The sequence below is a fragment of the Salminus brasiliensis genome, chromosome 18 (assembly GCF_030463535.1).
Source record: "Salminus brasiliensis chromosome 18, fSalBra1.hap2, whole genome shotgun sequence".
Taxonomy (NCBI): domain Eukaryota; kingdom Metazoa; phylum Chordata; class Actinopteri; order Characiformes; family Bryconidae; genus Salminus; species Salminus brasiliensis.
The window spans coordinates 11384114-11405522 of record NC_132895.1 but is presented as its reverse complement, the minus strand read 5'-3'; the positions used below and the strand labels follow the sequence as shown (position 1 = coordinate 11405522).

Here is a 21409-nt window from a genome sequence, read left to right as displayed (position 1 = left end):
GTGTAGTCACATGACTCCACCCTGTCCAGTCTGCAACATGGACGAAACATGGAGGAGAGCTCAAACACAGTCAACCAAGGAAGTTTATATAATCAGTCATAAATCACAATCGAGGTAAAATGTTCAATTAAACGTGATACTGATTTGAGGTCATATCGCCCAGTGCTACGTTCCAAACACCTGCTTCAACTGACAGAGGGCCTGGTGATAGCAGATGTGCTGAGTCTATTGTTTTAAAAGATGAAAAACCCGTGTAGTGGCCTTCAAGCAACCAGAGTGTGACCGTCCTGCCTAGAGTAGAAAGCACAGAAACTGGGGATGTGCTCACATCCCTAGTTTCTGTGCTTTCTACTCTAGGCAGATTGCTTTTGAAGGAGACAGAGAGCATCCGGAAATTGCGTTAGACTGTGATCAGCAATGTGAATCTGTATGGAGATGTGTGTGTGGTGTGTGTATCTGCGCGTGTGTAGGTCAGCACGGTCAGACGCTCTTTGTTTCTTTGATCCTAGATTTCATTTGCGCTGTACAAAGACATATAAATCAGAGCTTCCGCGCATGTGGCTCTCACAGCTGGCACGCTTTTGAAGGATCGTGTCATGCAGATGCCCGGAGAGGGCACAAAAAACCACTCTCCTCTCCTCTGCGGTAATGCTTCAGAAATACCCTCGTTTCCAAACTGAGTACCACTGAGCATTCGGGCACAGCCGCAGAATGCTAAGCAGCAGCGGCGGTGCTGACACTGAGGTGTTGACAGTGAAGAGAATGGATTGCTCCTAATGCTGTCAGGCAGGTGGATGCAGGGCTGAGATTACAAAGAGGGGAAATAACAATAGTGAAAGCACTGCCGGTTTCAGCCCATTTATGAAAGCAAAACGCACACAAAAATGAATAAGAGCGACCAATTATGTAAAGTAATATCAGGTGACACAGCGAGCAAATGTTAGATTTGAAGTGCCATTGTAGGAGCACTTAACTTGACCTAACTTAACCCCTTAAACTGCAGGCCTATTATTCAGTTTTTAATCTAAGGACATATTAGTGACACAAATGACCCCAGTGATCCTCCTCCCCACCTGAGGAGGTCGCTTTCATGTCAATGTTACAGAGGAATTATGCCAGAATTGGAATGTCTTGCTCCTAGACTCCCTCTAAAGTTTGGAAATGTAATTCGTGCTTTGAGGCACCATTAAAGGACACGCTTTACATGCATTTCTGGACAAGCTGAGAGAGACAGAATAGGCATCTGAAGTGAAAGAAGCATGTGGACGGTTGAGGCGGTTGAGTAAAATGACAGCATTTTACACTAACCGAATTTTTAACAGCTAACCTGCCGTACCAAAGTTATATAGTGCAAATAGCAGTGTGCTGAGCCCGGAGTAGCAACGACAGAGATGCTGTTGTCTTCATTACAGTCAGTGGAGCATCAAAATGATTTGTAGGTAAAAATGCTACATAATGTACATAATTAACCAGGTGCTCTTAAACATGGTCATGATTTGGACTCATTAGGTTATGTATTTATCACCATAGCACCTCAGTTTTGGTGTGAAGTCTTGTTGTTTACCAGTAATTACTAGAATTCTTGTTGGATTTGCCTTTGTTTTTGTGTTAATCAGACTTGTGTTTATCTATCCAACTTGTCTGAGTCAATCGTTCAATTATTTCAGCAACTACTTAAGAGAATAAATTGATAGTAAACGTCCCATCAAACATAGTAAAACAGCCCAAATGCACAGGGAATGTGGATTATATGGATTAGTAACAAATTATTTGGAGGTTAATCAGGTTCTGCACCATCTGAACAGTTCTGTTGGGCTTGAGGATGTGCCTCCAATTAGATGTGGTAACACTGCAAAATCTCTCTCTCAGCAGGAGACACTAAACACTGTGGCTCCCGCTGGGCTAAATGATGAGTACAGGTCTGAAGTAAGAGCTGAAAGAGCTGAAGTGCCAGTCTGCGTGATACCTGAAGGACAGTTTGCTTAAGTTCATTGATGGCTTGTTGTATAATGGTTGTTTTTTTTTTTTTATAAGTGTGACCTACATTATATGGACAAAAGTTTTGGGACACCGGCTCATCCATCATTTCTTCTGAAATCAAGGGAGTTTAAAATATAGAGTTTATCCTGCTTTTGTTGGAGTAACTGCCTCTGCTGTCCAGGGAAGATTTTCTACTAGATTTTGGAGCCTTGCAGTGAGGATTTGATTGCATTCAGCAACAAGAGCATAAGTGAGGTCAGGATGTTGGATGATCACCATCCCACCTCATCCCCAGCTCCTAAACTCATTACAAAATTATTGGATGGAGTACCATCATTCCAGAGAAGGCAGTCCCACTGCTCCACAGCTTAATGCTGAAGGGCTTTATACCCCTCAAGCCCACCCCTGTCAATAGGTTGATGTTTAACTTAACTTTTTGTTTCATTCCCAGATCATGTGACTTGATTCTAGCTATTATGGCTTTATACAGACATATAGAGAAGGCTGAAGAGACTGCCTAGATGAAGGCCAGCTAGGCTGAAATATTGGTATTTTCACTTATGATTGACATGGCTTAATAAACTTTAATGCCTTTTAAGGTATATATTCTGTATCTAATGTCACTTTAATGTGTGCTCCCCTTCAGTCTCTCATTTTGGTGTTAAGCTGAGGAGGCTTTTGGACCACACACTGCAGCTATCATTTGGCTTCTTCTTGCTTGACTGATCCAATCTGCTGGTCATTTTAACTACTATTTATGATATAATACACAAGAGGGAGTGAGGTATTGGCACTGGTGTGCTCTGGACGTAGATACAAAGCTGAAATCCAAGTGCTGATGATGAGCACATGTGTGCCAACAGCTCACAGTATAGCACGGCCTTGAGTGTATTACTGAGATTTTACTACAGTTCTAGTTCTGATATTTATAAGATTTTTTAACAATAAAGATACAGACACTAATTAATAAGAAACATTTTAAAAAACGTTCTGATTTCAGAGTACTGCTGCATTTCCAGCTTTATGTTCTCCACGTGAAGCAGTTTCCCCTAAGACAGCTACCTTAATGGTGGAACATCAGCATGACACTGCTTCAAAAACTGAGACTCTGCAGCTGCCGGGGGTGTAGAGAGCTTCGTTATTTATAATGGGAGGGTTTTAGTTTTGTCATTGCCTCTCACTCGCGTTATTCATTAAGGAAGACTAATACAGAGATCCGCTCAGAGTTCTATTATGGGTAGATACTGGCACTCATTGAATACCTTTCAGCCAATCACATTGTGAAGTCAGAAATACACAATATGAGCAAAGGTTTCGGGCCACCTGCTCATTCCTTGTTTAAATAATAGCTGATCCATTAGACATGGTGCCAATAGGTTCATGTTTATCTGCTCCTGTACTTAATGGTCCTTGTACTTAATGGTCTATTATAGATGCCTAGTAGATGCTCACTTGAATAAGTATTAAATACAACTGAACTCTAAGCTGAATGTAAATAGCTGTCTATTGAATGTAATCCTGCAGCTAACCTAACCTTACCCTTGAATGAACCCTTATTCCCAACCCAAACCTTAAATCTAACTCTAAATTCAACTCTAAAATGGTGTGGTTAAATTTAATAGATAATCATTTACATTTAACTTAAAGTTCAATTGCATTTGAGAGATGTGGCGGGACGAGGGATGGAGCCACTGTCTATCCCGTTGCCTGGTAGTAGGATTCAACGTATTAGGGAAGAGCTAGGGGAAGAATGTCCCAGCTCACGCACACGAAGAGAGAGCCGGGAAAGCTCTGACAGAGAGCGGAGGGAGCGAAAAGGTGTAAGAGAGCAGGGAATAAACCTATAGCTACATGGGCTCTTTAAGCCAGAAGGCTGTGTGGTAGTCTGTGTGTGGGACATGTGAGGTTTTACAGTCATGTGACTCAGCCCATCCCCGGGCTGAGATTACAGAGACATAAATGTCAGGTGAGCATCTACAAGGCATCTATAATGGACCATCCAAATAAAGTGTTCAGGGTTTGGTATGACACTGACTAAATACCATGCAGGCTCTTGCAGTTTAAGGGATTAAACACACCTGTCGCCTTTTGAACTAGAAAACATGACATGTTCTCCTGAGAGAGGTAGTCTCTCTTTTATCAAGAGCTGATAGGAGTGAGGTGGCGAAACGTGAAAGGGATGGATCCCGGTGGCCAAAATCTACCTACATTATAACATGTGTTCATAAACTTCGCTGTAATTTTAGATTTACTCTGACAGCAGTCCAGTAGACTCCAAACAAAGACTACAAGTTGGTAAGCTCAGACTGTGAGACGAGTGTTGAGGTGAATCTGAAGGCAGGTGTCACAGCGGAGCATGTGAGGAGACCATGTGAAGCAGTGTATGTGTGTGTGGAGCGAGCACAGTCATTAGGGCTGAGTGTTGGGAGGGGGACAGTGTGTTCCTCTTCAGGTGGGGCTCATGCATACTTCATCATACACACACACACACACACACACACACACACACAACCATTGAGCACAATTCTTTCACTACATCATCTTTTATGACATATGCGCATGCGCTCGCACGCACACACACACACACACACACACACACACACACACACACACACACACACACAAAAGTGTACAGAACAAGTGTACAGAACGTTCTCTTGCTCTATTACACATTCTCTCTCATGCTTACTCTATGTCTCTCTCTCTCTCTCTCTCACACATACACACACACACACACACACACACACACACACTACTCTTGCTCTATTATGCATCTTCTGTCTCTCTCTCTGTCTGTCTCTTCTGTCTCTCTCTCTCTTCACACACACACAGGTGCTACACACACCCCGCCCCTTGCTCTATCACTCCATTGCTTTCTCTCACACACCCAAACTTAGAGAGTAGAGCAGAACACTTTTCTCCATCTCTCTCCCACTCTTTCACACTCTTATGTAACATGAGTGACACATCAGCGGTTAGTTTGCCCCCCACTGCGCCCCCCCGTCTCCCCTCACATCTCGCGCAGGGGATTCCAGCACCCGGCAACTTTTCATTAGTTACACTGGCTACACATCTCTGCCGCTCTCTCTCTCTCTCTCTCTCTCTCTCTCTCTCTCTCTCTCTCCAAACATCTCTTTCTCTCTGTCTTTCATTCTTTCTTTCTCTTTTTTCTCTCTCCCTCCTTCCTCCTCTCCCTGATTAGCATGTCTTGTTCCTGATTCTGCTGTCATAATTGGATAAAGTGCCTCTTCATTTCCTCTGGATCTCCAGCTCTACAGCTAAATCTGGAGGAAGGATTTTCTGTTCCACAGCTCTGTCCTCAAACATACGCTCTCACTATCTCGCTCTCTCCCTCTCCCTCTTTCTGTTTCTCCCGGTGTGTTCTGTCCCAGTGCTTAATTGCCACAGCTTAAGAGTAATTACCGCATGACACAGTCGACTGAAAACCAGCACAAACAAAGAAATGAAGCCAACTGACTAGCAATAAAAAAGGCAATTACAGACAGAATCCTTTCCGCGCCTCGCTCAGGAATCTGCGGCGTAGAGTCAAGCAGCTGTATTTTTCCCTCCATTCTCTCACAGCATGTGTCACTATATGTTATCCTTTATAAATAAATATGCCCATTGTGAGCATCTATAGTTCTCTCTATATATATCTATTTTTTCATTCGCACATATCCTCTTATAAAATAAATAGAAAACTGAGCAGAAGGTAGGGTAAGATAACGTGACGCTAAGAGACTCCAACATGGGGACGGATTGGAATGGAGGTTGTGACACAGACGGTACCGAATATCAAAACACTTTGCAGAAGAGGTCTTGCTCGTGGCATTCTCATGGCGTCCTGCAGTCTGGTGACAAGCCTTCAGTGCAGACATAACAGAAGGATAAACGGTCTGTAACACTACTCTGTCAGATCCAGTCCAAACACTTGTTGTCCACAGCATCGTCTCAGTCATGGCTGGGGCTGGTCACAGAGTGACCAAAGGGGTAGGGCTAGAAGTGCTGCACGTCTTTATGCAGCTCTTACACTGGACATTACTCGATAACAGGAGAGCAGTAGGCTGGGGACTGGTGTTGGCATCATGCTAGTGAAGCCTTAGTTCTCTTCAGTCTCAGTTCTGCTTTGGTTTCTCTCCAAGAACCCAAGAGAGAGGCTGCCTCCTGTGTAGCCCTGAGCGCTCCTATAACGCCACGTTGAACTCTGTGATGAGAAAGTCGATGTGGTCCTTCTCTTTGGTCTTGAAGGCCTCAGCGATGAGGCGGGCAGCCTCTCGATGTTCCCGTCCCCTTAGAGAGATCCCGTTCACCTCCAGAATCACCTGCCCTACTTTCAGCTGGCCGCAGTTATGGGCTGAGCCTCCTCTCTAAAGGAGAGAGAGAGAGAGAAAGAGAGAGAGAGAGAGAGAGAGAGAGAGAGAGAGAGAGAGAGAGAGAGAGAGAGAGAGAGAGAGAGAGAGTCATTAACGTCTAGAGTTGGTTAACTTTATATTCACAGCCTGCCAACTGTATAAACTACCATTCAAATAATAAGCAATAACAGCAGTTTATTCAGTTCTGTATGGACAAAAGTTTTGGGACACTTGTAGAAGCTTTTATAACATCCCATTCTAAATCCACAGACATTGGAGAACATGAGGTTGGTCCTATTTTGCAGCTCTAACAGCAGGTTTGGTACTCTGTAATTAATGAGTCAGCAGAGCAATGGTGATATTATGCACTATGCGACTCTCTCAGCACTTTGAGACCTCGCTCTGTAACTTGACGCGGTTTGATACTTCGGGGCTGAGCTGTTGTGGTTCCTCACGGTTGATGGAATATCTAGGAGGGAAGAAATTGAAAAGCACCCACTAACTTGTTGTAATGGTGGTGTCCTATTACACACAGTACCACGCTGGAATTCAGTGAGCTCTTCAGAACCACCCATTTTTTCACCGGTGTTTGTAAAGGCAGACTGCTTTGCTAGGTGCTTAATTATTTCTACACCTGTGACAATAGGACTGAATGAAAAGCCAGAATTCAATGATTAAGAGGTCTGTCCTAATACTTTTGTCCATTTAGTGTATAATATGTATTCATAGTGTATCACCATACCATTACCTTCATAGAGCATCAGAAATGTGTTTTATGTATTTATTTGACAGTAAAAAGGGTAAACAGACTCTCATACACAGTTACACACACAATCAAAGAGAATCACAGAGTGCTCTATAATGAGCTGACACATGCTCTGATGGCTTGGTATGTGTATTACCTTTGATGATATCTGGTTTGTTTATGTACAGCATATGCACAACAAAAGAATTCCACATATATCTCCATGTCTGCTCACCACCCGCAGAACGATCAGATGACTTTTTAGACTTTTTAGAATTTAACGAAACAGCAACTCAACAGAAGAACTGATGTTAACTGGCAAGTTTCTGGTGAAAACTGTATTAGCCTAGAGTTCCTGTATCCCTGCCCAGTCCACAACTGTGAGCAAAACATTTGGCAGCGAGAAACCCTCAGGGCCGTCTAGACCTTCAGAGAAAGTCTAATTATTTCTGGCAATTACACAAAAAAAATCTATATGTACAATTTCAGCTGATTGTTCTTGAACAGAATGATGTTTGATTTTAAAGTCTTCATGCAACACAGTACTTATTTACACCGATCAGCCATATCATTAACACCACCGACAGGTGAAATGAAAAACATTGATTATCTTTTTCTACAGTGGTGTCTGTTAATAGGTGGTAATATCAGGCAGCAAGAGAACAGTCAATTCTTGAAGGTGATGTATTAAAAGCAGGAAAATGAGCAAGCATAAGAATCTGAGCCACTTTGACAAGGGCCAAATTGTGATGGCTTGACAACTGAAGAAGAGCATCTCCACAAAATCAGGCAGGTATTGTGGCAGGCTCGTTGATGTGATCCAGTGCCCCCCTCACAACTTAAAAGACTTCGGATCGGATCGACCGATACTGTCTTAGTGCCATATACCACAGAACAGAGATCTTGTGGAGTCCGTGGGTTGAATGATCAAATCTAATTGGCATAATTAGGCACTAACTAATGTTATGGCTGATCGGTGCATGGTAGTGTAAGCAGGTTTAAGTCAGTTGCCAGAAATTTAAAACTAGATGCATTTTTAGTTCATGTAGCTAAATTCATTTATTAAAAGGGGTGTCCAAAAATGTTTGGGACATATAATGTACATGTAAATACCGGTTTCCTTAATAAAACATTACAAATTGAAACTTGTTTTGAAATAATATAAGGGTGAAAATTCTGCTTTAGCCTGGTAATTTGGCAATGTGAGCAGGTTACAGTCCTCAAAAACCATCAGATCAAAACAAGCTACTTTCATGGAACAAAAACAGAAGGGTCTTCGGGGTAAATTTTGAGAAATATCTTTCTGACAGCTGTGAAAATTGCTGATGCCGTTGCTATGGTATACAATAAAATAAAATAATGTTTAACAATACATATTACAAATTACATAAAATAAAAAGCAAGCTCTGCCACACTGCACAGTGCCTCACTCTTCTTAGGGTTGGAGGCCTAACCATAAGCAAAGCACAAAAAAGCAGCTCTTTTCTGGACATTGACTGTAGAAAACATGGACACTGTGGTTCCTTAATGAAGCCAAAACTCTCCACTGTGTTGTCAAATTTGCAACCAGAGTCTGCACAGTAGAGACCAGCGGCAGAGCCAGACTCACTTACTCGTTTGATAGACCTACTCACTTCTCCTTGACCAAACGTGTCTCAAACCCTCTTCATTGAGCTTACAGCCCAGAAGCAGAGCAGATTCCCCCCCTGGATTCCCAGTTTGTCCGTTCAGTGTAATGTTTTAACAGTTTAACAGTTCTCCTTAGAGAGATGTTGTATTGCCCATGTTTTCTACAGTCACTGGTGTATACGTATCATGCAGCTGTCCTCGATTGTAAATTATAAAAGTTATGTGAAATTACTGTCTAGTAAATGTCAGTAGTCAAGAATAGATGGAGTTTGATGAGGCGGAGGTGCTGCATTACATCACTAATCCACATTTTATGAGTTTTGCTTGCTAATAATTTAGCAATATTAATCTTTAAGACTGCATTCTAATGAGAAAGAATGTTTTTGTCAGATGAGCAGTGCAGATGCTTTTGGACACTACTCGATAATAAGGGAGCAGTAGGCTGAGGACTGGCATCATGCTTATGAAACCTCAGTTCTCTTCGGTCTCAATTCTCCTCTGGTTTTTCCCCAAAAACCGAGAGAGGCCGTCTCCTGTGTAGCTCTGGGAGCTCCTTTAAGTGTCTGGAGTTTTATTAATCTTCTAATCTGCAAAACTGCATATGTTTTAACAGTTTGATTGGCTGAGAGAGAATGGTTTTCAGATGAACAGTGCAGGTACTGGTCATTAGCATGAAAACGTTCAGCTCTAAAAGCCCCATGGGGGCAGAAAGCAGCAGCAGCAGAGGTGGAACAGTATTAAAATGGAAATCTCTACAGCGGCCTTGCCTGCTCCAATATTGCGCCTTGCGCTCTGAAGAGATGGATAAAAATGGGAAAAAAACATGGAGAAAAAAACAAAAGCCATCAGCCCTATCTCCACCACAGCTGTTGTTGTTGTTGTTGCTGGGTTTCCATTACAACTCAGATAAACCGCACATTGCCAGAGAATTAAAATCTACTCATGCCTGACCATTTCTCACCTTCTCGAGAGTCTCTCGCTCTTCATTAAAGCACCTATTTCCATCCTTCCATCTCTCTTTCTTTGAGTCTTTTATTCGCCGCATGTTCATTTGTGGCCAAGCCAACATTAATCAGCTCTTCTTTTATTGCGCATTAGCCTCTGAGAGCTGCAGCTTTCTCTCTCGCTCGTAATGCGCCCAGTCACCTCGCAGCGAGAGGCCTTGCTGCCGACCTCCAGACGCACTCTCTCGGCGGTTCTGCTTTTAGCCCCTTCGCATGCGCCACGTCTCGCACAGCGAGTCATTTAGACTTACATTTACACCAAAGCGCCTGGAAGATGTTTTACAAATGAAGCCCAATCCGCACAGCCCTGCCACCGCATTATGATATAATATACATTAGCACTGATATCTGAAACATCCCTTATGCTATTAAGTCAGTCCTAAAGGAGTTAAAGCCCCATTATTCATGTGAGGATGGGAGCTGAGAGCATTTGTGTTGGCACAATGCTGTCCAACAAACCGCAGCAAACAGCAACAGTGGGAGGCTATTTTACAGGACACATTTGATCAACTACACTGGAACAAAAAAAGAAAAAGGAAGAGAGAAGGGTCAATGTAACCTGCAGCTTCAAAAGCTTCAGCTCTCCAACACCTGGCCCTCACACTACAGCAACCCCGCACTGGAGCTCAATGCGATTTAGGCTTGTTGCACAGCACCCCATGTGGTTATTTTGTCTGTGTTTCATTCAGTGAAGCTGCCCCTGTTCGCTCTCATTACACCCTTATGTGACAGACTGCAGGGAACTCATAACTGACCTTCTATTTTCTGCCTGCCATTGTTTCACACTGTTCAGCCAGACTTTGAGCCATGATGACAATTTCCTTTCTTTCTTTTTAGATATAAATGGTATGATCAAGCTGCCCAATCTGAACCAATGGAGAACCAAAGAGAGGTACCTCTCCATTTCCTATTCAAATCCAAAGGAACTGGCAGCGCAGTCACTGTCCGAGTGAAAGAGGGAAGGGCGTATAGGTATCCCACTCACCTGTATAGTGACGATGCGAGGCAGGGGCTGGCGTGTGTTGGCCCCTCCCTCTATGGCGATGCCCAGCGTGCTGGAACTCTTCGGCACCCTCACCAGAGTGGACGTGGGCTCCAGGAGACCGGGCTGCAGCCAGATTTACGCAGCCGGACACAGAAAGAAAGAGGGAGAGAAGGAAGGAGCAGAAAACAGCAAGTGAGAGAGATGAATTGCAGAGAGAAATGAGGGCGAAAGAGCGAAACAAAGATGAACACATTTGGCTCTGATAACCGTCTTTGCTTTCTGTGGAGATCTGACAGCAGAACAAAACAACCCTTCCACGATCGTTCTAAACAGCCCCCCCGTTTGAACTGGAAGAGCAATTTCGCAATCTGTGCTCCTACCACCGCTGAGCACCATTCATCTAAAGAGCAGCAGTGTTTTTCTGCGTACACACACACATATAGCTCAGCTCGCTCCGAGAGCAGTGAGGTCGCTAGTCGGAAAGAGACTAGTCTACAATGAGTGGTGAAATGAGAATGGAAACTGGAGAATGAGAAACAAATAAAAAGCGGGATGATTCAACTTACAGTGAGAACAGAAAGAGGGGGAAAATCATAAGTGCTAAAAGGAGAAGAAATTATAGAACAAATCATAATTAAGTCAAGCATTGTTTCACTCCATCCTGGCAGGGAGAGGCAGGAAGCTGAAGTACGCGAAGCTCAGCCTCCTCTGCTCTGCCTCCAAACACTCCATCACACAAACACACACACTCACACACTCACATAAACACAAAAACACACACACACGCACACATAATCCTCACACAAGACCTCAGTTCCTCTCTACAGCTGGATTCACATGGTGAAACCTTCATGCAAATAGTTGCGTGAAACATCATTTATGTAATATCTGACAATTTAAACACAGCAACTGAAATGCAGTCAAAGCAGCAAGCAGCACTTTCAGTTATTCCACTATTGAGTTAAATTAATGTTGGCAAAATTAGCTACTTAGTTCATATTTGTACCTTATTTAATTTTGTTTATTTACCTTCAATTTTCTCCCCAATTTAACAATTTCCAATTTCCACCCACTAACAGCTAACAGCACTATCAGCTACACTACATCACTAGCAGAGTGATAAGGGGTTACTCTTGGCCACAGATAACTGCAACACCAATGGGCATCTCCCAATGGTAAACCAAGGACTGTTGTGCCATCAGGACACCCCCTACATTTGCATAATTTTTATGTTAATAAAGGAGAAAATTACAACTGGCTGGTTAGCTGGCTAGTTACATAGCTAGTATGGTCAATGCAAGACAGTATGCCACTCTAGGAAGATACATCTATCTGCAGAGCTGGAGAGCTCTGCCAGTTCTAGATTAGCAGATTCAGACCAGCAAATCCAAGGCTTGCCGTAGTTTGAAATGTGTGCCACCTAGCGCCCTGTAGTGAACGTACTGCTAAATCTCTATCAGAAATTGCCCAAATTCCGTTGTTTACATGCAATCAAATCAAAAGCTCTTCCAAACTTTTCCGTTTTTAGCCAAGTCAGAGAGTAGAATCATACACGATGCAAAAGTGCATAACCACATTTTTTTATTTTTACATGATTTTAAGTGAGATTTTACACCAAATGATTTAAGATTGAATGATCTAATAAGGTTTTAATTAATTGGTCTATCCTTTACAAACACAGCTTGTCTCCTTAAAATATGTTCTTTGAATTGATTAACAAGCACAACTACTACAATCAAAACTAATGAATTTAATATATGCATATTCTTTATTAAACATATCAAAAATGGCTTCATAAGCATCCTTTATGTAACTGCTGCACTTTTTAAGGTAAAATGGAAAATTTGAGTTAAATGCAAGTAAGCCAACATACCGTAGATTGGTTAAGTAGTTTGGGTAGTTAATAAGATTTAGTAAGCGTAAAATAACTAACATTAGCTTCTCTAAAACTATGGCACGCCTTGGAACTTTGGTCTGAAACTGGTCTATAAGTGCAGAACTGGCTCTCCAGCTCTGCAGGTGGGTGATGTTGGCTCTAGGTGAAACATCACTGTACCACTCCAGCAGATTTAGGACATCACTACCAATAGGTAAATGAGTAACGCAATGGTCTGCATAATATATATCATATATTCAACACTTCTTTTGACCTGTGGTTTCCTCAATGCTAATTTAACTTCATTGGTTGTTTTAGATGCTTATAAAACTGATATATCTTACATTTTAACCGTTAATCAAGCAGCTGCAAAGCAGAATGATAGTGATAAATAATCACAACTAGTTTTCTTAGCAGCAGCAATTGTAGCAACCGTTTGCATTTGGGGGTAGAGCTTCTGAATGAGCACTGAAGGGAGGGGTGTGTTTGTTTTGCTGAGTTCAAATATCAACACTTGTCCTCCAGAATCATAGACAGTGCCTTTAACTGTCCAGTGCGTAAACAAAGAAATATTCTGATAAACAGCCAGAGCTGCTGTTAACACAGATGTTTTTTTCTTCATAGGCTTCATTTGCAATGCAATATTTTTCACTATTTAAGCACAGAAATTAGTAGCCTGAGCAACGACACGGTCTCACACTCCCGGTGAAGGCACTTGTAGAGTAAACGGAAAAATTGGGTCTATTTTCCCAGCCTTCCTCAAGTCCCGTACTTCTATATGGACGTGCCAGCCCTGATATATAGCTAATCTAACTGTTACTGTAGCTGTTTCATAAAGCTGTGATGCTTACAGCTGTTTCATTTTACAACAGAATTGCAAGAGGTTTTTTGCTGTGCAAAAGAATATCCTTCGTTTAACGAATTTTACAAGCAATTAAAGTTGTATGAATGTTTCAGAGTGTAAAGCCAGCATAATGTGACCTATTCCCACAGTCTCTCTCTCTCTCTCTCTCTCTCTCTCTCTCTCTCTCTGTCTCTCTCTCTCTCTCTCGGTCTCACCGGTTTGACAGTGCTCCCCTCCCCTCCCCCTGTGCTCTCTCTTGAAGGTCGTGTTCGGGCGGGACGGGGGCTGCTCTCCTTGCTGAGGCGTCCTGACTCTGCAATGTCCACTCCACTGTCCTCGCTCAGCGTCTGTCCACTGTCAGAGAGCTGAGACAGAGCAGCTCCTGCAGAGCACACACACACACACACACACTTTCTGGGTTTGCTATGTATAAATGTGTCTGAATGGTTTAATGAGTATTGCATAGATACACAATTAAAACTGTACAGGGAGTGAGAAAATGGAAATGGAAAATGTGCTAATTCATGGACATTAGAAGCCTCCTAGAAGTCCCAGTCATCAGCGATGATAGCAGTAATGGTATTATAACTGTAGATCTCTAAGAAACCCTCAACAGAAAAGACATTTACATGTTTATATATATTAATTTTGTTTATTAGAGATACTTTTGTTTTCACATTAACACATAATTATATAATTACAGATTTATGAAGAACCCAACATCTCAATAAAATGAACCTGTTATCTCAGGAAATCAGTCATAATGTCCCTTATATATAAGGGCTTGTATACCACTTATAAAACGCTAAAGCTGTGGATCAATAAGGAAAGTATCGTGTTCACTAACCCGGTGGATTATGCTGGGTGTCCTCACCTCTGGCCTGGGGCAGCGGACGGACTTCGTTCACGTCAGGCTCTGCATTGGGCCTGTGCACCTCCACCATGACAAAGTGCTGGTTGGAGGCAGGAGAGGAAGGGGTGGGTTTTTCTGGGCTGGAAAGGGGTGGTGGCCCAGGGGGAGCTGGGACTGCCGGAGCTGGAGGGGGATTTGGTGGCACAGCAGCAGGTCTGGTCCTGCTGGGAGACTGAACTCTGGGGAAAGGGCCAATGGGGTGCTTACTGACCATGGAGAGCTGGGCCACAGGGACTCTTTCAGGCTCTTTCTTTGGGGCATCAGGGGGTGTGGCAGAGGGTTTGGATGGTTTAGAGCTTTTGGTGGGAGTGTGCGAAGGGGCAGTGAAGTACAGACCGGACTGAGAAGAGCCGGAGGAGGGACGTTTGTTAGGGACAGACTTACGACTGGGGCGGCGCTGTACGGCAGGGGGTGGAGGGGGTTTGAAGGAGGGAGGGGAGTCTGAGGTTGACCCCATTTGATCCTAGGATGAGAAAACAGGGAATCAGAGACGGGGTACATGTTACACTTCAGGAGAGTTTGAGGTAGTGCGATCAGAATGGCTTGGTAATATCTCTTGCAGGACAGTATGACAATAGTTGAGAGAGTTGCCAGTTTATTAGAAACACTTTGTACCTACACTCACCTGCACTACACTTGTACCTACAGACATTTTTTTAGATTCCCCATACCATGTGCATGCCAACATTATTCATTTATTCTCTTACTGTTTGTAATATGAGTTTAGTTTTGGTTAGTTTTAAAGCTGTATTAATAATTTACAATTTTTTTTAATGATCAATTGTAGAAAATGTTTTTAGATAAGGAAGTTCATCCAAAAACTGATATACATTTACACCGATCAGCCACAACTTTTGCACCACTGACAGGTGAAGTGCAAAAAATGGGTACGCATAAGAACCTGAGCCACTTTGACAAGGGCCAAATTACGATGGCTGGGTCATTCTGGTATGCAGTAATCATTACCTACCAAAAGGGCTTCAAAGAAGAACAATAGATAAACCGGTGTCAGGGTCATGGGCACCTCAGGCTCATTGATGTGATCCATGGCCTTCACATCACAACTTAAGGACTGGTTGCCAAAGGATCTGCTGCAAAAGTCTTGATGCCAGATAACAAATGGACACCTTCAGAGGTCTTGTGGAGTATCAAATGGTCAGATCTCAAAAATACATAATTATGTAATACATATTTGTAATTTAAATTTTAGTAAATAGAATCCCATTTGTTTTAAAGTAATACAGTAAGACAGTATTTTTCTGATTTAATTGCTAAGTGTGGTCCTATCAGATTTATTTTCCTCAGTGGTATCTGGGTAGATACAGCTAAGTGAGCTCTTCTATTTGGTTGGGACTTCACTGAAAGAAGATTAACCACCAACATAATCAGGACCTGACAAGAATTTACTAATTAAGTTTTGATCCAACTTAACTGGTCCAATTAATGGGACCAGTTACATCTGACAAAAAAGCATATCTCTGGCCTTTCTGGAAGTCCTAGACAATTCAGTCACTGTCAATACCAGCGTCAGTATTCAATCAGTGGAAATCAGTGGAAAACAGCAGCAATGGCTCTGTGCCAGGACTCTTTTGCTTTGTACTTTTACAAGCACCAAATGATTAAACATGAAACTGATGTTACATTTGCGCCTAACCTACAAGATCTTAGAAGGGCTGGAGAAATTAGCATTATCGCACAGGTGAACTATTCTCACCCCAGCAGTGACACTAAGATGTTGAACACTGTATGTCTATGAGTGCAACAGACACTAACATAACACTACCATGTTGGTACCGCTGCTGTGTTGATATTGGTCTACCGTCCAAATAACATTTGATGGTGGTCCCCTGGAGGCCCTTTTCCATGGATGGATTAGGTATATCATGGCTAATAAAGTGTGCAGCCACAGCTGGCTGACAGCCAGTGACTGTAAATCTACAAAGTGCACCTATATAGCAGGTTTTCTGATAAACTGGTCAGTGAGTGTGGACATATGGTAGATGCGTCTAATAAACACTGGCAACTCAGTGTAAGTTCTCTTAGTGAATCACTGAGCTTTTTCAGGACATACACGACATACACACTGACACACACACACACACACATACATATACACACACACTGGAAATGGCACACATTAACCACAAGGTCACATCCTATAACTTTCCACTCACAAATTTTTCAGCACAGAAGCATTCAGACGCCCTCGCGCAAAATAATCGATTTGCTCATTCAACCAGAGGGCAAGAAGAAGAAGGAGTAGAACAAAACAAACCAAAACAAACAAACAGAAGAAAGGAAGGAAAGCAAAGCAGAAACATGAGCAGAAATTGGATGGATGGTGTGGCTGGAGAAAGAAAGCAATCAGAGGCCGTGAGAGTGAGCAGGAGCTGTCTGAGTGTTTTTTCCCTGGCTCTGAGACGTCGCGGGGAAACTCCGCTCGTGCGCACCAACCCCTGGCTTGATGATGTCTGTTGCCGTGGAAACGTCTGATAGAGCCATGACAGGTTGATGGGTTTTCATCAGCAGTCTAACACAGAACTTAGCCACTTTGACAAAAGAGCACCTGTCTTTCCTCCGCAGCCCTCACCGCAACAGGAATCCAACAGAGAACCACACACACACCATGTCATTAACTTACTAAAAAAGCACCACTCCCGTCCCGCCTCTCCTTCTCTCTCTCTCTCTCTTTCTTCCTGTGTCTCCATGGGTCTCTATCTCTACCTCACTAAACCCTTATTGTTGCCTCAGTTAATTTCCCTTGAAGCACAAAAGAAGCACCGGCGCTGTGCAATTACACACAGGTACAAGCAGGCTTGTTTTCTCATTCTGCTCCACGCCTCAAACCTTGTGCCACACTGCTTAGGTGTGTTATTACTGCAGACTCTTGCCATCAAAGCTTTGCCAGCCGAGCTCTCTCCTCCTATGTGTGTTTCTGTGCTGGGGCTGACCCACAAAGCTCACCAGAGAAACGTCTGGCAGGGCATTCCCACCGTCCTGGACATCCTCTCCGTTACTCTCCACCACACTGTCGTTCTGAGAGAGAGAGAGAGAGACAGAGAGACAGAGAGAGAAAGAGACAGGCATAAAGTCAGAAAATGACAGATTGGGCTGTATGTTTATCTGTAAAACAAACGTTTCCTCCAAACAGCATTTAGCTAAATTGGCACCACTCAGAGAGAGGGATCAAAAACAATGCTATTTCAATCTTCCAACTTCAATTTCATACTCATTTCCTTCCTTTATAACACACACACACACACACACACACACACAATTGAGCCTTTTCTCTCCTGCGAACACACACATTTACACACTTGTTTATACACTAAATGGACAAAAGTATTGGGACACCTGCTCATTCATTGTTTCTTTCTGAAATTAAGGGTATTAAAAAAAGAGTTCTTCCTGCTTTTGTTGGAGTAACTGTCTCTACTATCTAGAGAAGGCTTACTTTCTAGATTTTGGAGCAATATTTACTAGATTTACTAGCCTGGATGGAGAACATCATTCCAGAGAACAAAGTTCCTCTGGGCTTTATATCCCTCTAATCCACACCCGGCATTAACCCCTTAATGCAGCAAGGCCTATAACACACAGCTGCATTATGTAGCAATTACAGGGACACACGTCTGTACAAGCTGCTGGGGCTATTCCTTAGTAATAGAAGTTTGTAATGACTTGAAGTGGCTGAATGCATTCACACCTGTGACATCTGTACTGTGCACTATTATTTTCCATATTATTCTCTCAAACTCATTTATTTTTCCAACAATCAACTTTTAATTCAAGTGGTTGTACATTGAGGCTGACATTCATCTACAATACGAAGACAAAGTAATATCGTTGATTAAAAATATAACTGTAGCTTTTTTAAAGTTTTCAAACTTTCTGGGCCCAAGAAAACTGAGCTTTAGCCTGTCCGGTAGGGAATTTCAGCTAGCTGCTGTAGCTAAAAGCAGATTTTCTAAGTTTAGTGGAAACTTTTGTTGCTGATGGGGACTCATGATACTAGAAGTCTGACGGTAATTTACATTATTTACAATGAGCATTGTTGTAATGTATGATGGCATATGTCCAGTAAGCGCTTTATAAATAAAAGCCAATGTGTGTCTTAACACAGTCAGATATGACCAACCTTTTTAGAGCATACAGGAATGGGAATTAAAGGGGTCTTAAGTGTAGCAGCAGATACATACTGTATCTATATATCCTATCACCATAACCAAAAAACACTTCAACAATCTTTTTCCTTGTGTGGACTGGGAAACATCTTATTTCAATGCAAGAAACCAAGAATTTGCCTCAATTTACCTGTGAGTTTCTTTACTGATATTTGTATTCAGTGATTACTTAAATGTTGAGTTCTGTGATTTTAAAAGTATATCATCTCATCTCCTTTGTGGAGTGAAGTGCCATTTTCCAGATACTGGCAATTCTGCTTAATAAACATATAGAACTCTAAGATGATCGGTGTTGCAAGCATCAAGGGAAAATGCTTTAGACTATCCTGTTGTGTTTTTTGTGTTTATAGTGTTGAGGCCTTTAGTTACTATGTGCAAAGAGAACGGGTACATTTTTTAAGAGACCATGGCTTACAGCAGGGGTTCTATTACATCACGAGGCCTTTCCAAATTTAGTATTACCAAATTAATGTCCAGCAGCTGCAAAGTGAATGTTACATTCTTTGAATGTTTCTGATAAGAAATGGTCATTATAAGATTAAGATATGTCTCAGAACAGGCAGAGTTGTTACCAAATGAAATAACTCTTCCAGAATTTGAAAGCTTCCAGAGTTTAAAGCTGAATCTGTAAACAGCTGAATGTAATCATATTAAGCTTTTCTGATAGAGAATGTACATTCTTCTTTAACTGTGTGAACTTAAGCCAATTGTCCTTGTCCCTAGTTCATCTGGCGATGAGAGCCCAGGCTTTGTTTCTAGCCTGAAGTGTTTAGCAAAGAAGATATTTCAGTGTTGAACCAGGGGTCAGATATCTCTTAAATGCTGAAGGGACAAACTTATTGACCACTGCTAATCCATCGTTTTACTAAAGTGATCTGTTGCAGTATCAATATCAGGGATTTGGGAAGTGAAGTATCACTGAATGCTAGATCATTTACAAGGGTTTAAATCATTAAAATGTTATGCTTTCTTCTAACCACCATCCTTGAGCCTGACCTATTTTTGCTAGAGCAGGGGTGTCAAACATACAGCCCGTAGGCCAGAACTGTCCTGATAAAGGCTCTAATCCGGTCCGCCAAAAAAATGTAGAATCGTAAACTGTTCAACATTGTGAAAATAATCCATTTTCCTACTGCACAGATGCTGATCAATAAGTATGAACAGGAGGAGAAGCAAACGCAGTATAATCAATCACAATCTCTATTTCAGCTGGAGGCTGGACAGCGGACAGTCAAACCAAGGGGAAGAACCAATTAGAATTTCCATTTTGAGAAGGGAAGGGACTTTTTCCCCTATCTGTGAAACCAGCACGAGTTCTGATTCAATGAGAAAACTGTCATTACTAACAAGTTAAATGAATTCAACTGGGATGCACAAACTAATATTGACACACTTGGTCATCTCTTGTGTTCCACACTGTATGAAATTTACCACAAATTTACTTCAGCTACCTCGCTAAAGAAGAACCTGATATTCTGCAGAGATGTTAGCTAGCACCAAGTAAACCTTGCTGTTATATAATATGTAGCTTCGACAGAGTATATTGTCCATAATTCAGTAAATTCAGTAACAGAACACTGAACTGCATGTTTCATGACAGGGAGTGTAATTAGTCCTGTGGAGTAGAAAAATATGAATACAAATCATTGTAGTTAGTATGGGAGAGTATTTAGGAGGAGTATTTTTTTTTAAATCTACAGCTATGGGTGAATTTTGTAAGCAATATCACATCATGACAATGATAGCAGTCGTAACTGAGCAAGATTTAACCTCAAAAGTAAGACCAGCCTTTAAACTGGTAATCAAGTCTTGGGATACCCATGCTAGCATAATTTTAAAATCATTGAAATATCTGTGGTAGCAAGATTTTAAAACCTCCAAAAGTTGATAAAGCTTAGGATAACGTTCTCAAGTAATTTCCAGCACCCTAAGTAAGTAAGCGCAATAAACCTCTAAGCTGTTAATCAATCCTTGAGATATTCATGCTAGCATCATTTTAAAACCTTCATAGAGTGGATAACTAGAACAGTCATTTCCAGCACCATAAGGAAGACAAACGTATGACAGGATTTCTACAAAGGATTGTGTTCCCTAGAATAACAACAAACGTCAACATTTAATCCAGACAGTGTAAGGACAACCTACATAACATTTTGCAGTAATGCTCCCACATATCTGTATTTATATCAAATAGATTTGGCAGATATTACAAAGGGATTTTTGTATAAACTCCAAAAGAACAGACTGTTAAGGTAACACTTGGCTACTGCACTGAACTGTCCACATGTTATTCATTTTAGTGCATTCATAACCCTACAGAAATAAACATTACATTTCTCTGTAGTGCTGATCCAGGTAGACTAAGTCCCAATTTGTACATTGTATAAATGTTTTAGTATCAGCATCTGCCTCGTCATCAACACGCAAGTACTTACAAAATTGCCATTGGGCCAGAATTGCCATACTAATGCATCCCCTACTGGAAAGGTATGCACACAAATGCACACAGACAGACACCCTGTGTAAACACACACTTAAAAAGTCCCAATTAAGCAGTGTGTTTGAATGGTAGGGGGGTTTGGTGGTTTGCTCTTCACAGCCTGGTGGGTTCAGTCCTGTGCTGCTCCTCATTAAAGCGCTCCCCTAGCAAAACAAAAGCCTCATCAATTAAGTCTAATTGCTTGTTCACCACAAGCACAGGAAGTACTTATGGCTAATTCATTTGCGGTCAGACCTACAGACCTGTGTGTGTGTGTGTAGGGGGCTGTTCGTTTGTTTTTATGACTTCTTGGGAATATTTCAGTGTTACAGTGACCCATTTAGGACTAAAATATATCTCTCACAAGTGCTAATCCGATCTACACTGTACGCATTGCACTTGTATGCTCATTTGCCCT

General features: G+C 42.0%; 1 protein-coding gene across 4 annotated transcripts in view; it reads right to left on the bottom strand.

Annotated features, from left to right (window-relative positions):
* Positions 1-382: 382 nt before the first annotated feature.
* whrna (whirlin a) overlaps positions 383-21409 on the bottom strand; it is a 123079-nt gene continuing 102052 nt past the window's right edge. The window contains exons 8-12 of one of the 4 annotated variants that reach the window (XM_072662005.1): positions 17293-17364; positions 14263-14791; positions 13631-13797; positions 10696-10818; positions 383-6347 (exon numbers count right to left, since the gene is read on the bottom strand). In XM_072662005.1, coding sequence (XP_072518106.1) covers positions 6165-6347; positions 10696-10818; positions 13631-13797; positions 14263-14791; positions 17293-17364 — 1074 coding nt within the window. In that variant the 3' untranslated portion in view covers positions 383-6164. Of the gene's footprint in view, positions 6348-10695; positions 10819-13128; positions 13798-14262; positions 14792-17292; positions 17365-21409 lie in introns of those variants that run through there. The other 3 variants (XM_072662006.1, XM_072662008.1, XM_072662007.1) reach the window with 3 other exon arrangements.